Raw genomic sequence first — 22,731 nt, 5'->3', positions numbered from 1 at the left:
ATCCCTGAGCATTGTATTTCAGCTACTGCATATTTTTATTCTACAATTTCTACTTGTTTTTCCTATCTTTCATTTCTTTGTCAAGGCTCTATCTTTTAATGTTTTAAGTATGCTTATAATTGTTTGTTGAAGTGTTTTCTACAAATTATAACTACTCTAAAATCTTTGTCAGATTATTCTATTATCTTGGTATTGGCATACATTGATGCCTTTTAAAATTCAGTTTGCAGTCTCCCTGGTTCTTGGAATGCCATGATTTTAAATTCAAACCTAGACATGGGATTTTATATGGCACATGTCTCAGAACTAAATTTTTTGTTATTGCCCAACAGTATTACATTATGTGGCTACATCACATATTGCTTATGTATCTGGCATGCAGGACCCCAGTTTGCAGACCAGGGATGGAACCTGAGTTCCCTGTAGTAGAAGCACAGAGTCCCAACCACTGGACTGCCAGGGAGATCTCTGGACATATATCTTCAATTTTTTGGGTACTTACCTAAGCAACAGAATTGCTAGGTCTTATATTAAATCTGTCATTAACTTGATTAATTATTAAAATGTTTTCCAAAGAGGTTATACCATTTCATGTTCTCACAGCAATGTGTGAGGGTTTCAGTTTCTTCACATTCTCATAAATCTTTTAATTAAAGCCATTTCAGTGAGTGAGAAGTGATATCTTATTATGATTTTCAATTCCATTTTCCTAATGATTAATGATGTTGAACATCTTTTCATATGCTTATTGACCATTTCTATCTTTTTTGGGGGGGAAATATCAATTCAAATAATTTATTCACTTAAAAATTGTATTGTCTTTTCATTATTGAGTTGTAACAGTTCTTTATATATATGGGGTTTTGGATACAAGCCTCTTATTTGAAAATGTTTCTCCCTTTTTGTGGGTTGTTTTAGTTTCTTGGTGGTGTTATTTGAAATACAAAATTTTAAATATTAATGCAGTCTAATTTGTCTTTTTTTTCCCTTTTATTGTACATGATTTTGGTGTGAGACATTTAAGCAAATTATTACCTAATGCAAGGTCACAAAAATTTACCCCTGTTTTATAATTTTAGCTCTTGTATTTAGGTTGATGATCCATTTTGAGCTATTTTATCCTTTCATATGGGTATATCCGGCTATCATAGAAACCATGTGCTGAAAAGATCATGCTTGCCTCATTGAACTCATTGTAGAACTGTTATAAAAAATGAATTGATTAAATATGTAAAGGTAAAATATATATTTTGATAAATGAGTACTTATCATAAAAAGTAAAATTTCTTTGAAATTCATTTCTCTGAGGAGATAAGGAAACATGATTTCATTAAAAATTTTTTTTAAATATTATTTTCCACTGATGACAGGATACATTATTGTTTTACTTGTTTAACTATTCTAGTCACATAACTAATGGCAAAGGCAGAACTGAATGTAGGCCTGGCTGACTAAAAGCCATGCTCTTTGTTTACATGATGCTGGAAGTGGCCTGTTCCAAACAGCTGACAGGCCTTACTCTGTACCCCAATCATAAATTATCTGAACAACAAATTAACACTGTCCGCAAAAAAAAAAATTCAGTCCTGTAACAGCCTGATGTTAAATCGTGTTTCACAGGAAAAAAGCTCACTACTTAGTTAGGTTTTTCCATTATTTACTTAATTTATAGACCACTGAGTACAGATTAGACTTAGCGAGATATCATGCCAGATATCTGACATAAATATTGGCCTATCCATCATTCATCTCATCTCCCTTGGAGTTAACTGACTCTATCACCCCCCCTGAAAAGTTAGAACTTCTTCCCAAAATGTGAGTTATCAGTTAGCCAACTTCCCATCCAGAGGAAAACCAGTGAGACCAAAATGGCCATGTTTCCTTTTACATGGAACTTTTAAAATTACCTCTTATTTTTCAAAGCCTGTTTATCACTAGCAGAGTCTACGAAATAGCTAGATCTGTTGAGAATCTTATTCTACTGTCATGATTTCACTACTAAAAATAAAAGGCTCTTTCAAAAGAACTTTGGTAGTAAGCCCAAAGAATATGGAACTTTCTCTTACCTTTCTTAAGTAACCAATAGTACAGTTATCTAGCTGAGAATTAAATCTTGTAATGCTGTGTGTGCTGTGCTCAGTCACTCAGTCGTGTCCGATTCTTTGTGATCCCACGGACGCCTCTGTCTATGGAATTTTCCAGGCAAGAATGCTGGAGTGGGTAGCCATTTTCTACTCCAGAGGATTTTCCTGATCCAGGCGCCCGAAAGGTGGAAAGGTATGCTTGTAACGCTATGTTAAACTATTCTCTAGCCACCCAATACCGAATAACTGAAGCAAACTAATCTTTATTGCATAACTTGTCTATCCTTGCTGCTTTAAATATATTGCTGGTGCTGGGCCTTATGGGGAGAAAAAAGGAACTAAATAATCATAACACAGAGAAGAGCACCACAGTCAAGAGAGTCACCGGTGACGAGGATACTAAAAGCACAGGATCAACATCTTACTATACAAGTAAGTGGTTCTTGAAAAAAAAAATTCTCTTCTTACATTCATAACTTATTCTGATTTCTCCTTCTTTTCTTTCTTTTGTATATCCAATATTTATTAACCTTCTATTAGGCACCAAACACTGGAAAATCAAAGGAGAAAAAGAAAGACAAATGATCCTGTGCTCCTGAAGCTTATAATCCAGTGAAGGAGACAGATTAGTAAATGAGTAAATAAATACAGCAATTAAAGATGATAGAAAAATAAACAGGGTGCTATGATACAAAACTGATACAGAGCAAAGAATCCTATTCAATAGGACAATCAGGAAAATAATTTTAAAGAAAATAATATTTAAGCTGGTATTGACATTTAGCCTGTACTCATAGGATAAGAAGAAATCCACTGTGGGAAGATCTTTTTGGGTAAAGGTAATAATAAGCAAAATGATCTTTTGGCTATAAAGAGCTTGGAATGGTCTAGAATCTGAAAGAAGACCAGCATGGCATAATACAGTGAATAAAGGAAATCTGGGAAACAGCAGAGGCAGAATAATGAGGTAGTCAGGAACCAGATCATTCCCAAGTGTTGGGATAAGGACTTTATGGTTTAATGGTGAGCCACTGGAAAGTTTTAAATATGATTTAAATTATAAAATGACTTTTCTTTTTACTGTGTAGAGAGTGGATTGGAAAAGAGTAAGAATGAAAGTAGACAGATCTGTTAGAAGGCTACTGCAATGGCCCAAGCAAAAGATTAATAGTGGCATGGACCTGAATAACAGCAATGGGATTTGAAGAGAAGCAGGATATATTCAAGGATGAAAATAACAGAACTTGGAGATGGAATGGGTGAGGAGTTAAAAGAATGAAAGAAATCCAGGATGTCTTCCAGGTATACTTTACTTATCTGATAAGATTCTAGAAGGTATTATTATTGGATTGCTAAACAAAGACTTGACATTTGCTCCAAAAATAAACAGAAAGATAAAACCTTGATCAATTTTCAAGAATATAAATGATCAAAAAAGCAGTGGGTCTTTCCCCTTTGATTATTACATATCCACAAATCATCTCCCTTTGAACACAGAAAACATTAGAAACTGAAGTAAGCTGGGTTTTCCTAGAGGACTCACTTAGAGGATCAAATGTTACACGTGGAATGTTGTTTATTGACACTTCTGTGAATAAGATTTATGTTACTTTGACCCCTAGAAAGCAAAAGAGTTTTCAAAATTCTTCAGAGTGACTACAAATTAAATGGTAAAGACGTGACCTCCTGGAGATATAGAAATAATGAGAACACAAAGACATTAATTACATTTCACGTAAACTCAAGAAATACCATTTCTTTTCAGCAATATATTGTGTATACTGAGTACTCACCAACATGAATGGGGGCTGGGAATAATCCATATTCATGTTCTCCTGGAGTGTATTCCAGCTTCTCTTTCTTTAATTGGATCAGTCGGCTCTTTGGGCTGTGATTAGAAAAGAATGGAAAACAGTCAAAGGCAAGAGAATTTCCTCTTGTAAAATACAGGAAAAAAAAAAATCACTCTATCAAGCATTTGTTTTAGTGGTAATCATTTGTAGAAACATTGAATCACTATGTTGCACAGCTGCAACTAACAGAGGGTTGTAGGTCAACCATACTTTAAGAAAGTGCAATACTGGGCTTCCCTGGTGGCTCAGTGGTAAAAAATTCACCGGCCAATGTAGGAGACATGGTTTGATCCCTGATCCAGGAAGATCCCACATGCTGTGAAGCAACTAAGCCCATATGCTACAACTGTTGAGCCTGCACTCTAAAGCCTAGGGACCTAAACTACAGGGCCCACACACGAAAACTACTGAGGCCCGCATGTCCCACACTCTGCTCCGTGAAAGAGAAGCCACTGCAATGAGAAGCCTGTGCACTGGAACACGAGTAGTCCCTACTTGTTGCAACCAGAGAAAAGCCCTCACAGCAATGAAAACCCAGCACAACCAAAGATAAACAATAAAATTTAAACAAGAGGAAAAAAAAAAAGAATGTAATGCTATTTTGAGTTAAAAATCACCTTTATAAATATAATAAAGAATGCACTTGGCTTCACAGTAATTTATGCAAAAATACTTAGTTAACAAAATGTTGATGTTGTCACTGTTCAGTCACTAAGTCACGTCTGACTTTGAGACCCCATGAACTGCAGCATGCCAGTTCTCCCTGTCTCTCACCATCTCCTGGAGTTTGCCTATTGAATTTCATAAACCAGCAAAAATTCCAAATTCACAATTCAGAGTGATAATTTTTAAAAGTCCATCTATAAAACAAATGTATTTTCTTTTTCTATAATTTCAAACCCAAACTAGTCATTTCATGTGACTCTAATTGGGGACAAAGAAAATAAGCAGTAACAAATGGTTTATATGCAAGAAACTATTCTGATTTGTTCTACATATCAAAAATAGATAATTTATATACATACCTGGTTGGTAAATAAAACCGGGGAGGGGGAAGGAGTATTTGTTTTAACAGTGACTTACTTTCATATATTTTTAAAATCTAAATTTTTGGAATTGCCTTATAGTAATTAGACATAAGAAAGAACCTCATTAGCATTCTCCAACAGTTCTGCAGAAGGAACCTAAATTTCAGATATGATCATAATGACTGCTGTATATTTGCTTAATGGTTTATAAAGTACTTTCAGATATTATCATTTATGTCAATCCTGTGAAATAGGCAAGAAATGTTTGATAGATTTGAAAATGGATGCTCTACAAAGCTGATTTATTGCCTAACTGGTAAAGAGATTCAAGATGAAAAGCTCAGTTTCTTACTAAATTCCTATTCAATTCCTATTCTTATTATTTTATTCTATCATGTTTCATCATCTTTCACTTCTTGCACTCATCTTATTGGGTCCGTGTTCCTAATGATTGTTGTGAGATAAAAATCTCAAGCAGATATATAAAAAGGAAAGGAAGAAAAGAAGGGAGAAAAAAGAAAATGAGATAAAGAAGAGGGCCTCATTCAGTCGATTCTGATTTTATTTCGGCTTAAAGTTCTAGTAAATAAGGCAAGGTGAATATATTTCTTTCATGAATTATGACATACTACCTTTCTCCAAACAAGTCTAGTCTATTGTATCTTGTAACAATTAGGTATGTGAATATACACATTTTGCAGATGAGAAAACTGAGGGCCAAAAATTGTTATTTGAAGAACCCAAAGTTCTTATTAGAAGACTGGTTCTTTCTAGTGAATCCATCATTTATTTATTTAACAATTACTGAACACTCATTAAGTCCAGGCCTTGTTCCAGGTGCTGAGAAACAGTGGGGAATAAGACAGTTTACCTGGGTAGGCATACAAAAAGGAAACAAGAAAAACTAATAAAACTAGAAAAAAAAAAAAAAAAACCCAGACAATAATAAATGCTAGGCCAATAATTAAAATGTGATGAATAGCAAGTTATTTGGGAAGGCTTTTCTGAGGAAGTAACAATAAGCTACAATGTAAATGTTACTCACACTCAGGAGAGGATCTGGAAAATAGAGGAAAATCAGGCAGAGGATATAGCTAGAATAAGATGAAAGTTTAAATGAGGTTGGAAAATTAGAAGAAATAAAAGGAGACTGAAGCAGTCCAGGTGAAGTTAGAAACTAGGTCATATGAAGTTTAGTGGCAGTGGTAAAAAGTTTGGGGAACAGTTACAAAGAAGGAAAGGAAAGATACTAGACTGTTCTACTTACATCTAAAGATCACTTTTCTCATTTTAAAAAATGACCCAGAAAGTGATTTGTGACCAGAAATATGAATATTTTAACCAACCAAAATCTGTATTTCTTTACTGTGAAAGTCAAAAAGATCAGGAAACAACTGTGTCTAGAACCAAGCACTCTGTATGAAAGAAAATTTGGTTTACACTTTATTAGATTTAAGATTTAACCAAACTAATTAAACAGATAACATAAAAGCTTTCATTTAGCTAACACAGGAACGGAAGCAAAACTAGTATTTTACCCTGGTGCCAAAAGGGTAAGCAAGCATACAAGGGGCAGTAGTTGTGAAAGAGTATACTTGGCACCCTGAAGTTAACAAACAAAACCACACCCACACACACACACACCCTCAGGGTCACCTTCAATGTTTTACTCCTTCAAATAAATGAAACCTTGAATGGAAAAAAAAAAGTGATACTGTTAGTGGATCAGCTATGTAAGACTCTTTGTGACCCCCATGGACCGTAGCCAGCTAGGCTCCTGTCCAGGCCAGAACACTGGAGTGGGTAGCCACTCCCTTCTCCAGGAATCTTCCCAACCCAGCGACAGAACCTGGGTCTCCTGTACTGCAGGCAGATTCTTTACCATCTGAGCCACTAGGAAGATCCCAAGCAAAACCCTGAATACATCCCATCAATTACAGTCTCCCTCAAAGAATCAAAATAGATTCCCTGTTTCTGCAATGCTGATATCTAAGATGAATGACATCATCATGGATAAGATAATCATGTGAGAAACTGTTTTCCTAGTTCTTTGTTAAGTCTGATTTTGGTTCTAAATTAGACATAATCATTTATTTGTCTGTTGGTTACAACACAGAAAGCGCTCTGTTTTAAATACTCTGCTCCATGATACTAACAGAGAGAATTTAGTCGTTTCTGTCCATTTGTCTTAGAGATTCTGAACATTCCTGGCATTTTCTGTGGTACTCATTTGTGTGCCACTATCAGTTTAAAGTAATGCTCAAAACTCTCCAAGTTAGGCTTCAACAGTACGTGAACCATGTAATTGCAGATATTCAAGCTGGTTTCACAAAAGGCAGAGGCATTAGCGATCAAATTGCCAACATCCACTGGATTATCGAAAAAGCAAGACAGTTCCAGAAAAATGTCTATTTCTGCTTTATTGACTATGCCAAAGCCTTTGACTGTGTGGATTGGTGCTTTTGAACTGTGGTGTTGGAGAAGACTCTTGAGAGTCCCTTGGACTGCAAGGAGATCCAACCAGTCCATTCTGAAGGAGATAGGCCCTGGGATTTCTTTGGAAGGAATGATGCTAAAGCTGAAACTCCAGTACTTTGGCCACCTCATGTGAAGAGTTGACTCACTGGAAAAGACTCTGATGCTGGGAGGGACTGGGGGCAGGAGGAGAAGGGGATGACAGAGGATGAGATGGCTGGATGGCATCACTGACTCGATGGACGCGACTCTGAGTGAACTCTGGGAGTTGGTCGTGGACAGGGAGGCCTGGCGTGCTGCGATTCATGGGGTCGCAAAGAGTCGGACATGACTGAGCGACTGAACTGAACTGAACTGAGATGGAATCTACTCCTGGTGAATATGCTGTGAAGATTTTGCTGATATTAGAATATTACATAAACTTAGTTACTAAGGCAGCAGCAGGATTTGAGACGATTGACTCCTATTTCGAAAGAAGTTCTGTGGGTAAAATGTCATTGCATAAAAAAAAAAAAAAAGAGTACTGCATGCTGCAGAGAAATCATTCGTAAAAGGAACAAAGATGTAGCAAACTCCATTGCTGCTTTTTCTTCAGAAATTGCCTCAACTGCTCCAAACTTCAGCAGCCAACACCCTGATCAGTCAGCAGCTATCAACATAAAGGCAAGACTCTGACAGCTAAAAGATTACAACCTGTTGAAGACTCAGATGATGGTTGGGTTTTTTTGACAATAGTTTTAATTCAGGTATGTACATTTAAAAAAGACATAATGCTACTACACACTTAACAGACTACATCATAGTGTAAACATGACTTTTATCTGCGCTGGGAAAACAAAGCCTCCGTGTGACTCCCTTTACTGCAATATTCACAGTATCTCTGTGACATGCCTGTATATATAATGTCAAGTGCTTTTTATGCTCCTCTTCAGAAAAAGAACCTATTTTCCTTTTATGTGAGAAAAACCCAGTGCTTCCCTGCTATTTCTTTCCTGTGTGCGTCCTTTTACACAGAACATGACTGCTGACGCCTCTGGTCATCATATGTGTGGAAGTTTTTCACCACACCAACAAATTCTCTTTACACCAGTTCGGTGTCCTCAAATTAACTTAATTCTAACACTATCCACTTGGAGACACTGTCAAATCCCACAGGTTAAGGGCTCAGTCCCAAAAGACTGCCTTCACTCAATTTCAGATGTCAGCTGAAAACAGTAAGTTCCCAGGTTACCCACAAGTTATGTCCTACAAACTGGAGGTCCCCATTACCTCTTCTCTCAGGTCGGATTAATTTGCGACAGCCCTAACCTCTCTGGGTGTATCACTGTCCTTGTACTTTCAATTGCTCAGCAACCTGGAAGCTCTCTGAACTCTATACTATTAGGATTTTATGGAAGCTTTATTCTTTTTCCCTTTCTTCCTATTTTTATTGGAAGATAACTGCTTTACAAAAGCAAAAGATATTACGAAGAGATTGCAAGAATATACAGAAGAACTGCGCAAAAAAGGTCTTAACCCAGATAACCGTAACAGTGTGGTCACTCACCTACAGCCAGATATCCTGGAGTGTAAAGTCAAGTGGGCCTTAAGAATTACTATGAACAAAGTTACTGGAAGTGATGGCATTCTAGCTGAGTTATTTCAAATCCTAAAAGATGATACTGTTACAGTGCTGCACTCAATATGCCAGTAAATTTGGAAAACTCAGTAATGGGCACAGAACTGGAAAAGGTCAGTTTTCATTACAATCTCAAAGAAGGGCAATGCCAAAGGATGTTCAAACTATCATATAATTACATTCATTTCACATGCTAGCAAGGTAATGCTTAAAATCCTTCAAACAAGTTTTCAACAGAACGTGAATCACGAACTTTCCAATGTAGAAGCTTTTACCTCCAGATGTAGAAAGCAGAAGAATCAGAGATCAAATATCCAACATCTGCTGGGTCACAGAAAAAGTAAGAGAATTCCAGAAAAACATCTACTTCTGCTTCATTGACTATACAATAGCGTTTGACTGTGTAGATCACAACAATCCATGGAAAATTCTTCAAGAGGTGGGACTACCAGGCTACCTTACCTACCTCCTGAGAAACCTGTATGCAGGTCAAGAAGCAACAGTTAGGACTGGACATGGAACAACAGACTGGTTCCAAATAGCCAAAGGAGTATGTCAAAACTATACTGTCACCCTGCTTGTTTAACTTATACCCAGAGTACATCATGCGAAATGCTGGGCTGGAGAAATCACAACCTGGAATCAAGACTGCTGGGAGAAATATCAATAACCTCAGAAATGCAGATGATACCGTCCTAATGGCAGAAAGCGAAGAGGAACTAAAGAGGAAACCTATAATGTAAAGGGAGTTAATTAATCTCTCTCTTGGCAGGTCAGGAACATTGAGAAATATGAGGGTTTTAGAGTAAGAGGTTTTCTCAACAGTTATAGGTCCTTCATGTGAAATTTGATAGAGGAGAGTTGGAAGGCTTTTGATTCCTCACCTTGGTAGGCGAGTTTATAAGGACAATAAAACACTTTTGACACAAAAGTAAAGCATGTTGCTCAAGCTGCTGTAATCATACTACAAGAGGTTTGTGCATTGTATATTAATCAACATATGTAAATAAAACTGGTCTTAAAGGCCATTACATCAAAGTAATGAGATTTAATCCAATAACACATAAAAAAGATTATACAACAAGATCAACCTGGATTCATTCCCAAGTCACAAGGATGGTACAACATAATCAATGGGATATATCACATCATCTCTAAAAGACAAAAACCACATGATCATTGATAAGATGCAGAAAAAGCATTCAGTAAAATTAAACATCCATTCACGATAAAAACTCTTACCAAAGTGGGCACAGAGGGAACATATCAACATAATGAAAGTTATTTATGACAAGCCTACATTCAATATAATGTTTGACAGTGAAAAGCTGAAAGCCTCGCCACTAAAATTTGTAACAAGACAAAGATGCCCACTCTTACCACTTTTCTTCAACATAGTATTGGAAATCTCAGCAACAGCAATCAGATAAGAGAAAAGAAAAGGTATTCAAATTGGTAGGGAAGAGGTAAAATTGTCATGAGATGCAGATGACATGATATATCTATATATAAAGACTCCACACAAAAACTACTAGAACTGGTAAGTGAATTCATTTAAGGTAGCATGATACAAAACTCTCCAAAATATGCAGAGAGCTTATACAACTCAATACCAAAAAACCAAACAACCTAATCAAAAAATGAGCAGAAGATCTAAATAGACATTTCTCCAAAGAAGAAATAAAAGATGACACAAACAGATATACTATGTCCTTGGATTGGAAGAATCAATATTGTGAAAATGTCTTCCTAGAGAAATCTACAGATTCAATGCAATCCCTATCAAATTACCAATGGCATGCTTCACAGAATTAGAACAAAAAATTTTACAGTCTGAATGGAAACAAGACCATGAATACCCAAAGCATTACTGAGAAAGAAATACAGAGGTGGAGAAATCAGGCTTCATACTATACTACAGACTTCAGGCTATGCTACAAAGCCATAGTCATCATAACAGTATGGTACTGGCACAAGAATATTTTAATACCTGGATTCCACTTGCAAAACTTTTAATGGAATTATATATATATGGGTATATTTACATATATATATGTGTGTATATTTTGTCTCTAGTCTTCCTATAACAAAGATAAGCTTCATTAATCTTGTTTTTGTTATTGTTGCTGGTTGATTATAGAAATGACTCAGAACAAGTTTTAAATGCTAATGGATTATCAGACACTGTTCATAGTAAATGGTGGAGAAACAACTTCGGAATTCATAGATTAGAACATGCACTAGTTTTAGGTCATTTGGTGACAAAGGTAGCTTCCACGGGGTAGTTGGAATTCAAAAAGCAAATGAAAGCCGCACCTAGCACCCTGCACTATACTTTCAGTGAATAGACAGCCACTAAAATTCTGAATAGGATTCTACAACCTTTGTTATATTAGCTAAAGATAATATTACTAAGATGTTAAAACACAAACCAAAGTCAAGCAGAGTAGACTGTTCATCAAAGACAAAATGGAAAAAGATTAAAAATGGGAAATCAACTATATATTCCTAAATATAACACTGAAAAGCTAAGAAATCAACAGCTACACCTGTCATAATGTGTGTGAGTGCTCAGCTGCAGTCGTGCACCACTCTCTGAGACTCTGTGGCCTGTAGCCCATCAGGCTCCTCTGTCCATGGGTTTTCCAGGCAAGAATACTAGGTGTGCTGCCGTTCCCTGCTTCAGGAGATCTCCTGGCCCAGGAACTGAACCAGCGTCTCCCGCATCTTCTGCACTGGTAGGTGGAGCCTTTACCATCATGCCACCTGGGAAGCCCCATTTGTCATAACACAGTTTACAAATTTAGCTACCCGTGTGAACAGTCATTTATACATGAAAACTGTGAACCTATCACTTATATAAGAGAACGATGAACAAAAAGGCAACAAAAGAGTTGGGAGGCAAAAAATTACCAGGATTTATAGATGATCTTTAAGAAATAAAATACTGTCATTGTAAATTCTTTCACTTGGATTCAAGGTAGAAAAGAAACTTAGCATACCGCAAAATCAGTATACATGTTTTTTGCCCCATCCCCAGCACACTTTTTAAATTAATGTATTATTTACAAACAGTAAAAAAAGAAAAAAAAACTCACCCTCTTTAGTGAGTTCCACAAGTTTTGACTAATGCACAAGTTATGTTATATTCAAGATATAAAACAGTTTCATCATTCCACAAAATTTCTTTACGCCTCTTTATAGCCAAACCCATCTCCCAACTCCAGGCCCTGTTCTTTAGTCCCATGGTCTTTCCTTTTCAAGAGTACCATATAAATGGAATTACACTGTAGGTAGCCTTCTTTCATTTAGCATACTGCATTTGAGAGTCATTCATGCTACTGAGTCTATCAGTAGTTCTTCACTTTATAGTGCTGTGTAATATTCCATCATGAACGTGTTAGCTGCTCAGTTGTGTCTGACTCTTTACAATTCCGTTGACTGTAGCCCGCCAGGTTCCTCTGTCCATGGAATTCTCCAGGTAAGAATACTGGAGTGGGTTGCTATTTCCTTCTCCAGGGGATCTTCCCAATCTAGGGACCGAACCCAGGTCTCCTGCACTGCAGGCAGATTCTTTACCATTTTTACCAGCAGGGAAGCCCATTATATGATATATCAGTTTGTCTATCCATTTAGAAATTGAATTTCCAGAGATTATGAATAAAGCTGCTATAACCATTAAAGTAGAGGTTTCTGTGTGAACATGTATTTTTATTTAACATGGATAAATGAAATGGAGTGTGATTGCTGTGTCCTACGGTAAGATATATTTAAGAATATAAGTCACCACTTGTTTTCCAAAGTGGTTGTACCATTTTGCACTTCCATCAGCAAGGTATAAAAGTTGAAGTTATTCTGAATCCTTATCAGTATCTGACATTAGCGATTAAATTTTTTTTAGTTATTCTGACGGGTATGTAGTAGTATCTTACTGTGACTTTAATTTTCACTTTCCTAATGATTAATGATGTTGAACTTCTTTTAGTGTGCTTATTGTTACCCATAAATCTTTGGTGAGGTGCTATCTAAATCTTGCTCATTTTTAATTGATTGATTAAAAGTTTTTTTCTGAAAAGTTTTCAGACCTTATAATATTTCTGTGTACAAGTCCTTTATCATATAGGAGATGTGCAAGTACTTCTTCCCAGTCTGTGGCTTATCTTTTAATTCTTGTAACTGTTTTTTAAAGAGCCAAAATTCTTAATTTTTAAAATGTTCCATTTATCGATCTTTTTCTTTTATGGACTGTGCTTTTTCTGTTGTAAGAAATCTTTGCCTAACTCAAGGTCATAAATATTTTCTTCTTTGTCTTATTTAAAACTTTTATACTTTTAAGTTTCACAATTAGGTCTAATTCATTTTGGGTTAATTTTTATATGTGGGAGAAGTGCCATGTGAAGTTTACATTTTTGCATGTGTGTGCACATGCATGCGCATGTCCAACTCTTTGTGACCCCATGGACGGTAGCCCACTAGGCTCCTCTGTCCATGGAATTTTCCAGGTAAGAATACTGGAGTGGGATGCCCTTTCCTAGAATACAGGTTAATTTGGCTATTTATCATTTCAGTCAAACATTATTTCCACACTAACTTGCAGCAAAACTGGTATAAACACAATGTTTCAGGCTCATCTTGTGCTTTCCCTGACCCATCCCTCAATCAGCCATTTCTCCATAGCTTAGTTTCTCTTAGCAGGAAATGGTATTTAGAAACCAAACTGTATACACTAAGTATGTTCATGACTGGTGGGATATCACTTTCTAGGTTCTTTCAGCTAACAGAGTTGGAGAAAAATGGAAATTTCATATGATTCAATAATAAACAGACAAGAAAACAAACAATGTATGTAGGGATATTGGTTCATGATGCAGATGAAGAAGATCCTGAACTTACCTCCTTCCAGATACACATGGAACCTACAGCTACATGAAGAAAAATTCCCTCTGCAAGAACCCTAAAAGTAGCTCAGCAACTCGTACACACTGGGCTGACAATAAAAAAAAAAATCACATCAAAATGAGGAGAGGTTGCACATTTTACAGCAAATCTCACTCATGGAACAACAACCAACAATTAGGAGGGCACTCACAAATATAAGCTTCTCCCCAGGGAGAAGAAGATTTGAACTCCATACCTGGCTGCTGCTGCTGCTAAGTTGCTTCAGTCGTGTCTGACTCTGTGTGACCACATAGACGGCAGCCCATCAGGCTCCTCTGTCCGTGGGATTTTCCAGGAAGGAGTACTAGAGTGGGGTGCCATCGCCTTCTCTGCCATACCTGGCTACCCAACTATTAAGACGTGGACCTGAGTGAGACATGGGCCCCCAAAACATCTAGTTCTGAAAGCCAATGGGGCTTTTGTCCATGAGACACAAACTGAGAAACATTTATTAAATGTTTGCATGAATTCACTGTGGCTAATCTCCCAGGGCACATTCAAGTTCTTCTGTGTGGTTCAGTTCAGTCGCTCAGTTCTGTCCGACTCTTTGCAGCCCCGTGGACTGCAGCATGCGAGGCCTCCCTCCCAGAGTTTACTCAGGCTCATGTCCATCGAATTGGTGATGCCATCCAACCATCTCATCCTCTTTCATCCCCTTCTCCTTCCACCTTCAATCTTTTCCAGCATGGGGGTCTTCTCAAATGAGTCAGTTCTTTGCATCAGGTAGCCAAACTAAAACTAAAGTACTGGAGTTTCAGCTTCAGCATCAGTCCTTTCAGTGAATATTCAGGACTGATTTCCTTTAGGACGGACCGGTTGGATCTCCTTGCAGTCCAAGGGACTCTCGAGAGTCTTCTCCAACACCGCAGTTTAAAAGCATCAATTTTCGGCGCTCAGCCTTCTTTATAGTCCAGCTCTCACATCCATAAATGACCACTGGAAAAACCATAGCCTTGACTAGACAGCCTTTGTTGCAAAGTAATGTCTCTGCTTTTTAACATGCTATCTAGGTTGATCATAACTTTTCTTCCAAGGAGCAAGTGTCTTTTAATTTCATGGCTGCAGTCACCATCTGCAGTGATTTTGGAGAAACCCCCCCAAATAAACTCTGTCACTGTTTCCACTGTTTCCCAATCTATTTGCCAAGAAGCAATGGGACCAGATGCAATGATCTTAGTTTTCTGAATGTTGAGTTTTAAGCCAACTTTTTCACTCTCCTCTTTCACTTTCATCAAGAGGCTCTTTAGTTCCTCTTAGCTTTCTGCCACAAGGGTGGTGTCGTCTGCATTTTATCTGAGGTTATTGCTATTTCTCCCAGCAATCTTGATTCCACCTTGTGCTACATCCAGCCCAGTGTTTCTCATGATGTACTCTGCATGTAAGTTAAATAAGGAGGGGGACAATATACAGCCTTGACATACTCCTTCTTCTATTTGGAACCTGTCTGTTGTTCCATGTCCAGTTCTAACTGTTGCTTCCTGAACTGCATACAGACTTCTTAAAAGGTAGGTCAGGTGGTCTGGTATTCCCATCTCTTGAAGAATTTTCCACAGTGTGTTGTGATCACAACAGTCAAAGGCTTTGGCATAGTCAATAAACAGAAGTAGATGTTTTTCTGGAACTCTCTTGCTTTTTTGATGATCCAACGGATGGTGGCAATTTGATCTCTGGTTCCTCTGCCTTTTCTAAATCCAGCTTTCTGTGTAAGGGGCCATTTAATTATCTTAAATGTCTGAACTGAGGGTCAGGCATCTAATGTAACACGTCTTCACGGGGAGGGGCAGACTAAAATACTCTCCAAAGACTAGAGACTGTTAAGTGCCTTCTTTGTGTTATCCCTCTGTTTTGCTCCAGGTCAATTGTATCCATTGCAAAGGACCTTGTGCACATGACTGGAGCCCTGGTTTTGGCAACTGCCAACCAGGGAACATCCGTTAATCACCTAGCTCTCATGGGCGGCAGAGCCCCTGATCACAGGCCCCCTGAAATGAAAAAATGAAATGTTGATCGGTGAGTCGTGTCTGACTCTTTTCGACCCCATGGACTGTAGCCCACCAGGCTCTGTCCCATGGGATTCTCGAGGCAAGAATACTGGAGTGGGTTGCCATTCCTGTCTCCAGGGTATCCCTCCGACCCAGGGATCGAATCTGGGTCTCCTGCATTGCAGGCAGACTCCTCACCTTCTGAGCCACCAGGGAAGCCCTTCACAAGAAAAAACTCCTCCAAAACAAAGTGAAGACATGGAGGGAAGGATGGAGGGATGCACCAGACAGAGCCTGGAGGTGGGGGATGCTCACAAGCACATCCTAGAAAGTCATGCCTGTCAGGGGAGAAGCCGGCCAGAGAAAGCCATGACTAAGAGGAAACTGAGGGGCTTCCCAGGTGGTGCAATGGTAAAGAATCTGCCTATCAATGCAGGAGACACAGGTTTGAATCCTGGGTTGGGAAGTGTTACAAACAGAGAAACAGTTTTTACCTAGCTACCCCTCTCCCTCCCCAAGGGAACAGAGAAGAGGCAGCAGACAGAAATGTTCAGTCCTTCCAAGAAAAAGGCCTATTTTCTGATTATCATCATAGCTGTAGCCTCAAGGGGTTGGTGTTTTTTTTTTTTTTTGGCATTCAGAACATATTTTGTAAACTTTTACACAGATACCAAAGACAGGTAAAAAGACACTATAAGAAAATTACAAATATCCTTTACAAATACTGACATAGAAATCTTGAACAAAATACAAGCAAATCAAAGTAGTACATTAAACGGGTTATACACTATGACCAAGTGGGATTTATTCCTGGAATTTTAGAATGGGTCAATAGACAAAAATTAATCAATGTGGTATGTCACCTTAATAGAATGAAGGAAAAAAACTCCAAATCATCTCAATTGATGCAATAAAAGAATAACAAAATTCCACATCTTTTTATAATAAAAACACTTAATGAACAAGAAATAGAAGGAAACTCACTATGATAAAAGCCATATATGAAAAACCCACAACTAACAACATATTTCGTGGTGAAAGACTAAAAGTTTTTCCCCTAGAATTACAAATAGTGTCCACTTTTGCCACTTCTAGTAAATATTATACTAGAGGTTCTAGGCAGAGCAAGTAAGCAAGAAAAAGAAATAGACATTCAAATTAGGAAAAAGTAAAGTCATCCCTATTCACTGACAACATGATTTTACATGTAGAAAACCCTAAAGATTACACACATGAAGAAGAAGTGAAGTCGCTCAGCTGTGTCCAACTCTGCGACCCCATGGACTGTAACCTGCCAGGTTCCTCCGTCTATGGGATTTTCCATACAAGAATACTGGAGTGTGTGCCATTTCCTTCTGCAGGCAAGGGGTGGACTTCTAATTAAACACCTAAGGTGGACCTAGGGCTTCCCTCATGGCTCAGATGGAAAAGGAATCCACCTGTATTATGGGAGACCAGGGTTTGATCGCTGGGTTTGAAAGATTCCCGGGAGGAGGGCATGGCAACCCATTCAGTATTTTTGCCTGGAGAATCCCTATGGACAGAGGATCCTGGTGGGCTAGAGTCCAAAGGGGAACAGAGAGTCAGACACTACTGAGCGACTAAGCACAGCACAAGGTGGACTTAACATATATACAAAATATTCCACCCCAAAGCAACAAGATATTCTCAAGTGTACATGGAATATTCGCCAGGACAGATCATATGTTAGGCCACAGAAGTCTTAAAAAATTTACGATGACTGAAGTAATATCAAGCATTTTTCCCACCATAACAGTACTGAAGTACAAGTTAATCAGAAGAAGAAAACTAGAAAATTTACAAATATGTGGAGACTGAACAACAGTGTTACTGAACAACCAAAGGGTCAATGAAGAAATCAAAGAGATATGTAAAACAAATCTTGAAGGATTTCTTGGGTAGTCCAGTGGCTAAGCCTCTGCACTGCCAAAGCAGCGGGTCCATGTTCAATTCCTGGGAAACTAGACCCCACAGGCCACAACTAAGGGTCTGTATGCCACAACTAAGACCCAGTGCAGCCAATTAAATAAATAATAAATATTAAAGAAAAACACAAATCTTGAAACAAATCAAAAAGCAACATACCAAAACTTAAGGGATGCCACAAAAGCAGTTCTAAGAGGGATGTTCAGAGCAATTAAATGCCTACATTAACAAACCAAGAAAAATCTCAAATAAATACCCTAACTTTACAACTGAAGGAATTAAATAAATACTAAGGCCAAAGAAGGAAAAAAGTAACAAAGATCAGATTGGAAATAAGTGAAATACATACTAAAATGACAAAAGAAAAGGTCAATGAAACTAAGAATGGATTTTTAAAAAATATAAACAGAACAAAGCTTTAGCTAGACTCAACCAAAAAAGAGAAAACTCAAATAAAATAAAATTAAAAAGGAGACATTACAAAGATACCTCAGAAACACAAAAGATCGTATGATACTACTACAAACAATTATATTCCAATAAATAGGACAACTTAAAAGAAACAGATGAATTCCTGGAAACATATATCCTACTACCAAGACTGAATCATGAAAAAACAGAAAATCTGAACAGCCTGATTACTAGTAAGGAGATTGAATCAGTTAAATTCTCCTAACAACAGCAACAAAAAACACAGAAACAGTTGGCTTCACTGGTGAATTCTACCAAACAACATAGAAGAATACAAATCCTTCTGAAACACTTCCAAAAAACAGAAGAGAAGGAAAGTACTCAACACATTTTATGAGGTCAATATTAACCTGATACCCTTACAAAATGATGTAAGGACACTACAAGAAAAGAATATTACAGGCTAACAACTCTGATGAAAAGAGATGCAACTATCCTTAACAAAACATTAACAAACTAAATTCAATAATACACTAAAAGGACTGTATTTTATGATCAAGTTGAATTTATTCCAGCAATGCAAGAATGGTCTAACATCTGTAAAATCAATGTGATATACCAGAACAACTATATAAAGGATAAAAGCCTATGATCGTCTCTTCAGATGAAGAAAAACCATTTGAAAAAGTTCAACATCTATTTACAATAAAAACACTCAATAAAGTGGGTAAAGGAAAGTACCTCAACATAATAAAGAACATTGACTACAAGTCCACAACTAGCATCATATTCAATTATGAAAGAATGAAACAGCTTTTCCTCTAAGATCAGGAATAAGACAAAAATGCCTTCACTCACTGTTTTCATTCAACATAACACTTGAGGTTATAGTCAGAGTAGTTAGGCAAGAAAAAGAAATAAAAGCCATCCAAATATAAAAAGGAAGAAATTGAACTGTCTCTATTTGCAGATGATATGTAGAAAACCCCAAAGATTCCATCAAAAAAAGCCAGAAATGATAAATTTAGTAAAATCAAAATTCAACAATCAGCTGTGCATCTATATATTAATAACTATCAGAAAGAGAAATTAAGAAATTATTTGTAGTAGCATTGAAAATAATGAAATACCTAGGAATAAATTTAACCGAGGTGAAAGACCTGTATGCTGAAAACTATAAGATGCTGATGAAAGAAACAGAAAAAAATACAAATAAATGAGAAGCTATTCATGCTCATGGACTGGAAGAATTAATATTGTTAAAATACCCATAACTACCCAAATACTACAGATTCAATGCAATAAAAATAAAAATTCCAATGGCATTTTTCATAGAAACAGAACAATCCTATTTGCAGGATTTGTATGGAACCACAAAAGGCCCTGAACAGCTAAAATAATTCAGAGAAAGAAGAACAAAACTCAAGGCATCACACTTCCTGATTTCAAACTATATTACAAAGCTAAATTAACCAGAACAGTATGGTACTGGCACAAAAAACAGACACATAGATGAAGAGAGTACTATTTATTCATTAAAAAGAAGGAAATTCCGTCACTGAGACAACACAGATGCATCCCGAGGGCATTATACTATACGAAATAAGTCAGAAAGACAAACATCACATGATCTCACTTACCCGAGGAATCTATCAAAAAAAAAAAAAAAAAAAAAAAAAGACCAAAATAAAAACAACACAAAAACTACAGACACAGAGAACAGACTGGCGGTTGTTAGAAGTGCAGGATGGGGAAGGATGAAATGGTGAACTTGGGCAAAAGGTACAAACTCCTAATTATAAAATAAATAATTCCTGTGGATGTGATGTAGTATGGTGACTATAGTTAATGATACTGTGTTGCGTATTTGAATTTTGCTAAGAGTGGATCTTAAATGTTCTCATCACAAGGAAAAAAATCTGTTAACTATGCGTGGTGTAACTATAGATGATAACTAGACTTATTGTGATTATTTTACACTGTACACATAAATCATTATGGTGTACATCTGAAACTAATATAATGTTATATGTCAACTATATCTCAATAAAAAAGTACTGGTATATAAAATTTAGAAATTAGAAATATATAAATGTATACTATAATTCTAAGCCAATGCCATATGGCTATTCTTCATCTTCCCTCATTCTATAGTTCTCATCTTTCTTAAAAGAACATCTACTGTTTCCAATAGCATCAATAACATAATTACTCATTTGTTCAAATACACAAGACACATGATATAGTTCCTCCCAGTTCTATTGATTCCCTGCCAACTTTTTTTTGGTAAGCCTTTCCACACACAGATGGAGTTTAAAATAATTGTACCAAAAAAAAAAAAAACAAAAAAGCTTATCTCCATCACCGAGAATCTAAAATTAGAACTTTGCTTTCTCATGTCTCCATTCAAAACATTTTCTTCTTTTACCCACTCATCATTGTTTATCTGGTTTCTTGAAAGAGACCCAGAGAGTTCAGTTCAGTTCAGTCACTCAGTCGTGTCCGACTCTTTGTGACCCCATGAACCACAGCACGCCAGGCCTCCCTGTCCATCACCAACTCTCGGAGTCCACTCAAACCCATGTCCATTGAGTTGGTGATGCCATCCAACCATCTCATCCTCTGTCGTCCCTTCTCCTCCTGCCCTCAATCTTTCCCAGCATCAGGGTCTTTTCCAATGAGTGAGCTCTTCACATTAGGTGGGCAAAGTACTGGAGTTTCAGCTTCAACATTAGTCCTTCCAATAAACACCCAGGACTGATCTCCTTTAGGAGGGACTGGTTGGACCTTCTTGCAGTCCAAGGGACTCTCAAGAGTCTTCTCCAAAACCACAGTTCAAAAGCATCAATTCTTTGGTGCTCAGCTTTCTTTACAGTCCAACTCTCACATCCATACATGGATGTGAGAATGGAAAAATCACTGGAAAAACCATAGCCTTGACTAGACGGACCTTTTCTGGCAAAGTAATGTCTCTGCTTTTTAACATGCTGTCTAGGTTGGTCATATCTTTCCTTCCAAGGAGTAAGCGTCTTAATATCATGGTTGCAATCACCATTTGCAGTGATTTTGGAGCCCAGAAAAATAAAGTCAGCCACTGTTTCCCCATCTCTTTGCCATGAAGTGGTGGGACTGGATGCCATGATCAGTACTTTATCAGTATGATAAAAGACAAAGGCTGGAGAAGTACTCCAAATTAAAGGAGAATAAAGAGATATGGCAAGTAAATGCTATGCACAATTATATACCAGAGCCTGAATCACAACAGAAAACAACTGTTATAAAGGACGTAATTGACACAATTAGTAAAATTTGATTATGAACTATGTATTAGATAAAAGTATTATAGTGATGTTAAGATTCTGAAGAAAACTTCCGGTTCATAGGAACTATACATTCTGAAATATTTGAGTCATTGGTTAAAATGTAACTTTTTACCAAAAAACTGAGAAAAAAATATGTCTGTGTGTATATAAGAGGTAAAGACAGGAGGCAGGGAGAGAGGCAGAGAAAGAAATGTGTCAGAAATCAACATCTGATGAACATGGGTGAACCATATTAGTGCTTTTGTAAAATCTTGCAATCTTCTTTAGGTTATCACCTACCATGCATAAGATAAATAATAAATATATGTTATGCCTTGGGAAATATTAAGCAATTTTTATAATAATCTACTTTGGTAGCAAAAGCTTAATGTTTAATAAGAATAAATTTCTTGAAACTAGGAATAAAACTATCATATGACCTGGCAATTCCATATACCCTGAGAAAATTGTAATTCAAAAACATACATGTACCTCAATGTTCACTGAAGCAATATTTGCAATAGTTAGGACACGGGAGGAGCCTACATGTCCAGTGACAGGTGAATGGATAAAGAAGCTGTGGTACATATATACAATGGAATATGACTCAACCATAAAAAGAACAAAATTGGTCCATAATGGTGATGTAGATGAAGCTAGAATCTGTCATACAGAGTGAAGTCCGAAAAATAAGATCTCCAGGAGATCTTCCTGACCCAGGGATTGAAGCCGGGTCTCCCGCTATGTAGGCAGACACTTTACCTTAGGCAGACACTTTACCTTCTGAGCCACCAGGGACGTCGCAGTGAGTGAGACCCAGGTTCAATCCCCGGGTTGGGAGGATCTGCTGGAGAAGGAAACAGCAACCTTCTCCACTATTCCTGCCTGGGAAATTCCATGGACAGAGAAGCCAGGCAAGCTATAGTCCATGAGGTTGCAAAGAGTCAGACATGACCTAGCAATGAAACAACAACATGCCACTTACTAGCTGCTGTGTAACACTAGAGAAATTATTTAATCTCTTTGAGGCTTCTTCAATAACTGTATACGGTCTTTCACAAGGTAGTTGAACAGATTAAAAGAGATAATATAT

The 22,731-nt window shown here is 37.2% G+C and overlaps 1 protein-coding gene across 6 annotated transcripts in view; it reads right to left on the bottom strand.

The window, feature by feature from the left end:
• The window catches only part of ASH1L (ASH1 like histone lysine methyltransferase), a 208,062-nt gene that overhangs the window by 52,666 nt on the left and 132,665 nt on the right, over positions 1-22,731 (bottom strand). For all 6 annotated transcript variants that reach the window (XM_040230325.1, XM_040230324.1, XM_040230328.1 and 3 more), the window contains one exon: positions 3,878-3,972. In XM_040230325.1, the coding sequence (XP_040086259.1) occupies positions 3,878-3,972 (95 nt within the window). The remainder of the gene's footprint in view (positions 1-3,877; positions 3,973-22,731) is intronic.

This window comes from Oryx dammah, unplaced genomic scaffold, assembly GCF_014754425.2.
Source record: "Oryx dammah isolate SB20612 unplaced genomic scaffold, SCBI_Odam_1.1 HiC_scaffold_28, whole genome shotgun sequence".
In the NCBI taxonomy this organism is placed as follows: Eukaryota; Metazoa; Chordata; class Mammalia; order Artiodactyla; family Bovidae; genus Oryx; species Oryx dammah.
This window is presented reverse-complemented; position numbering and strand designations above follow the sequence as displayed.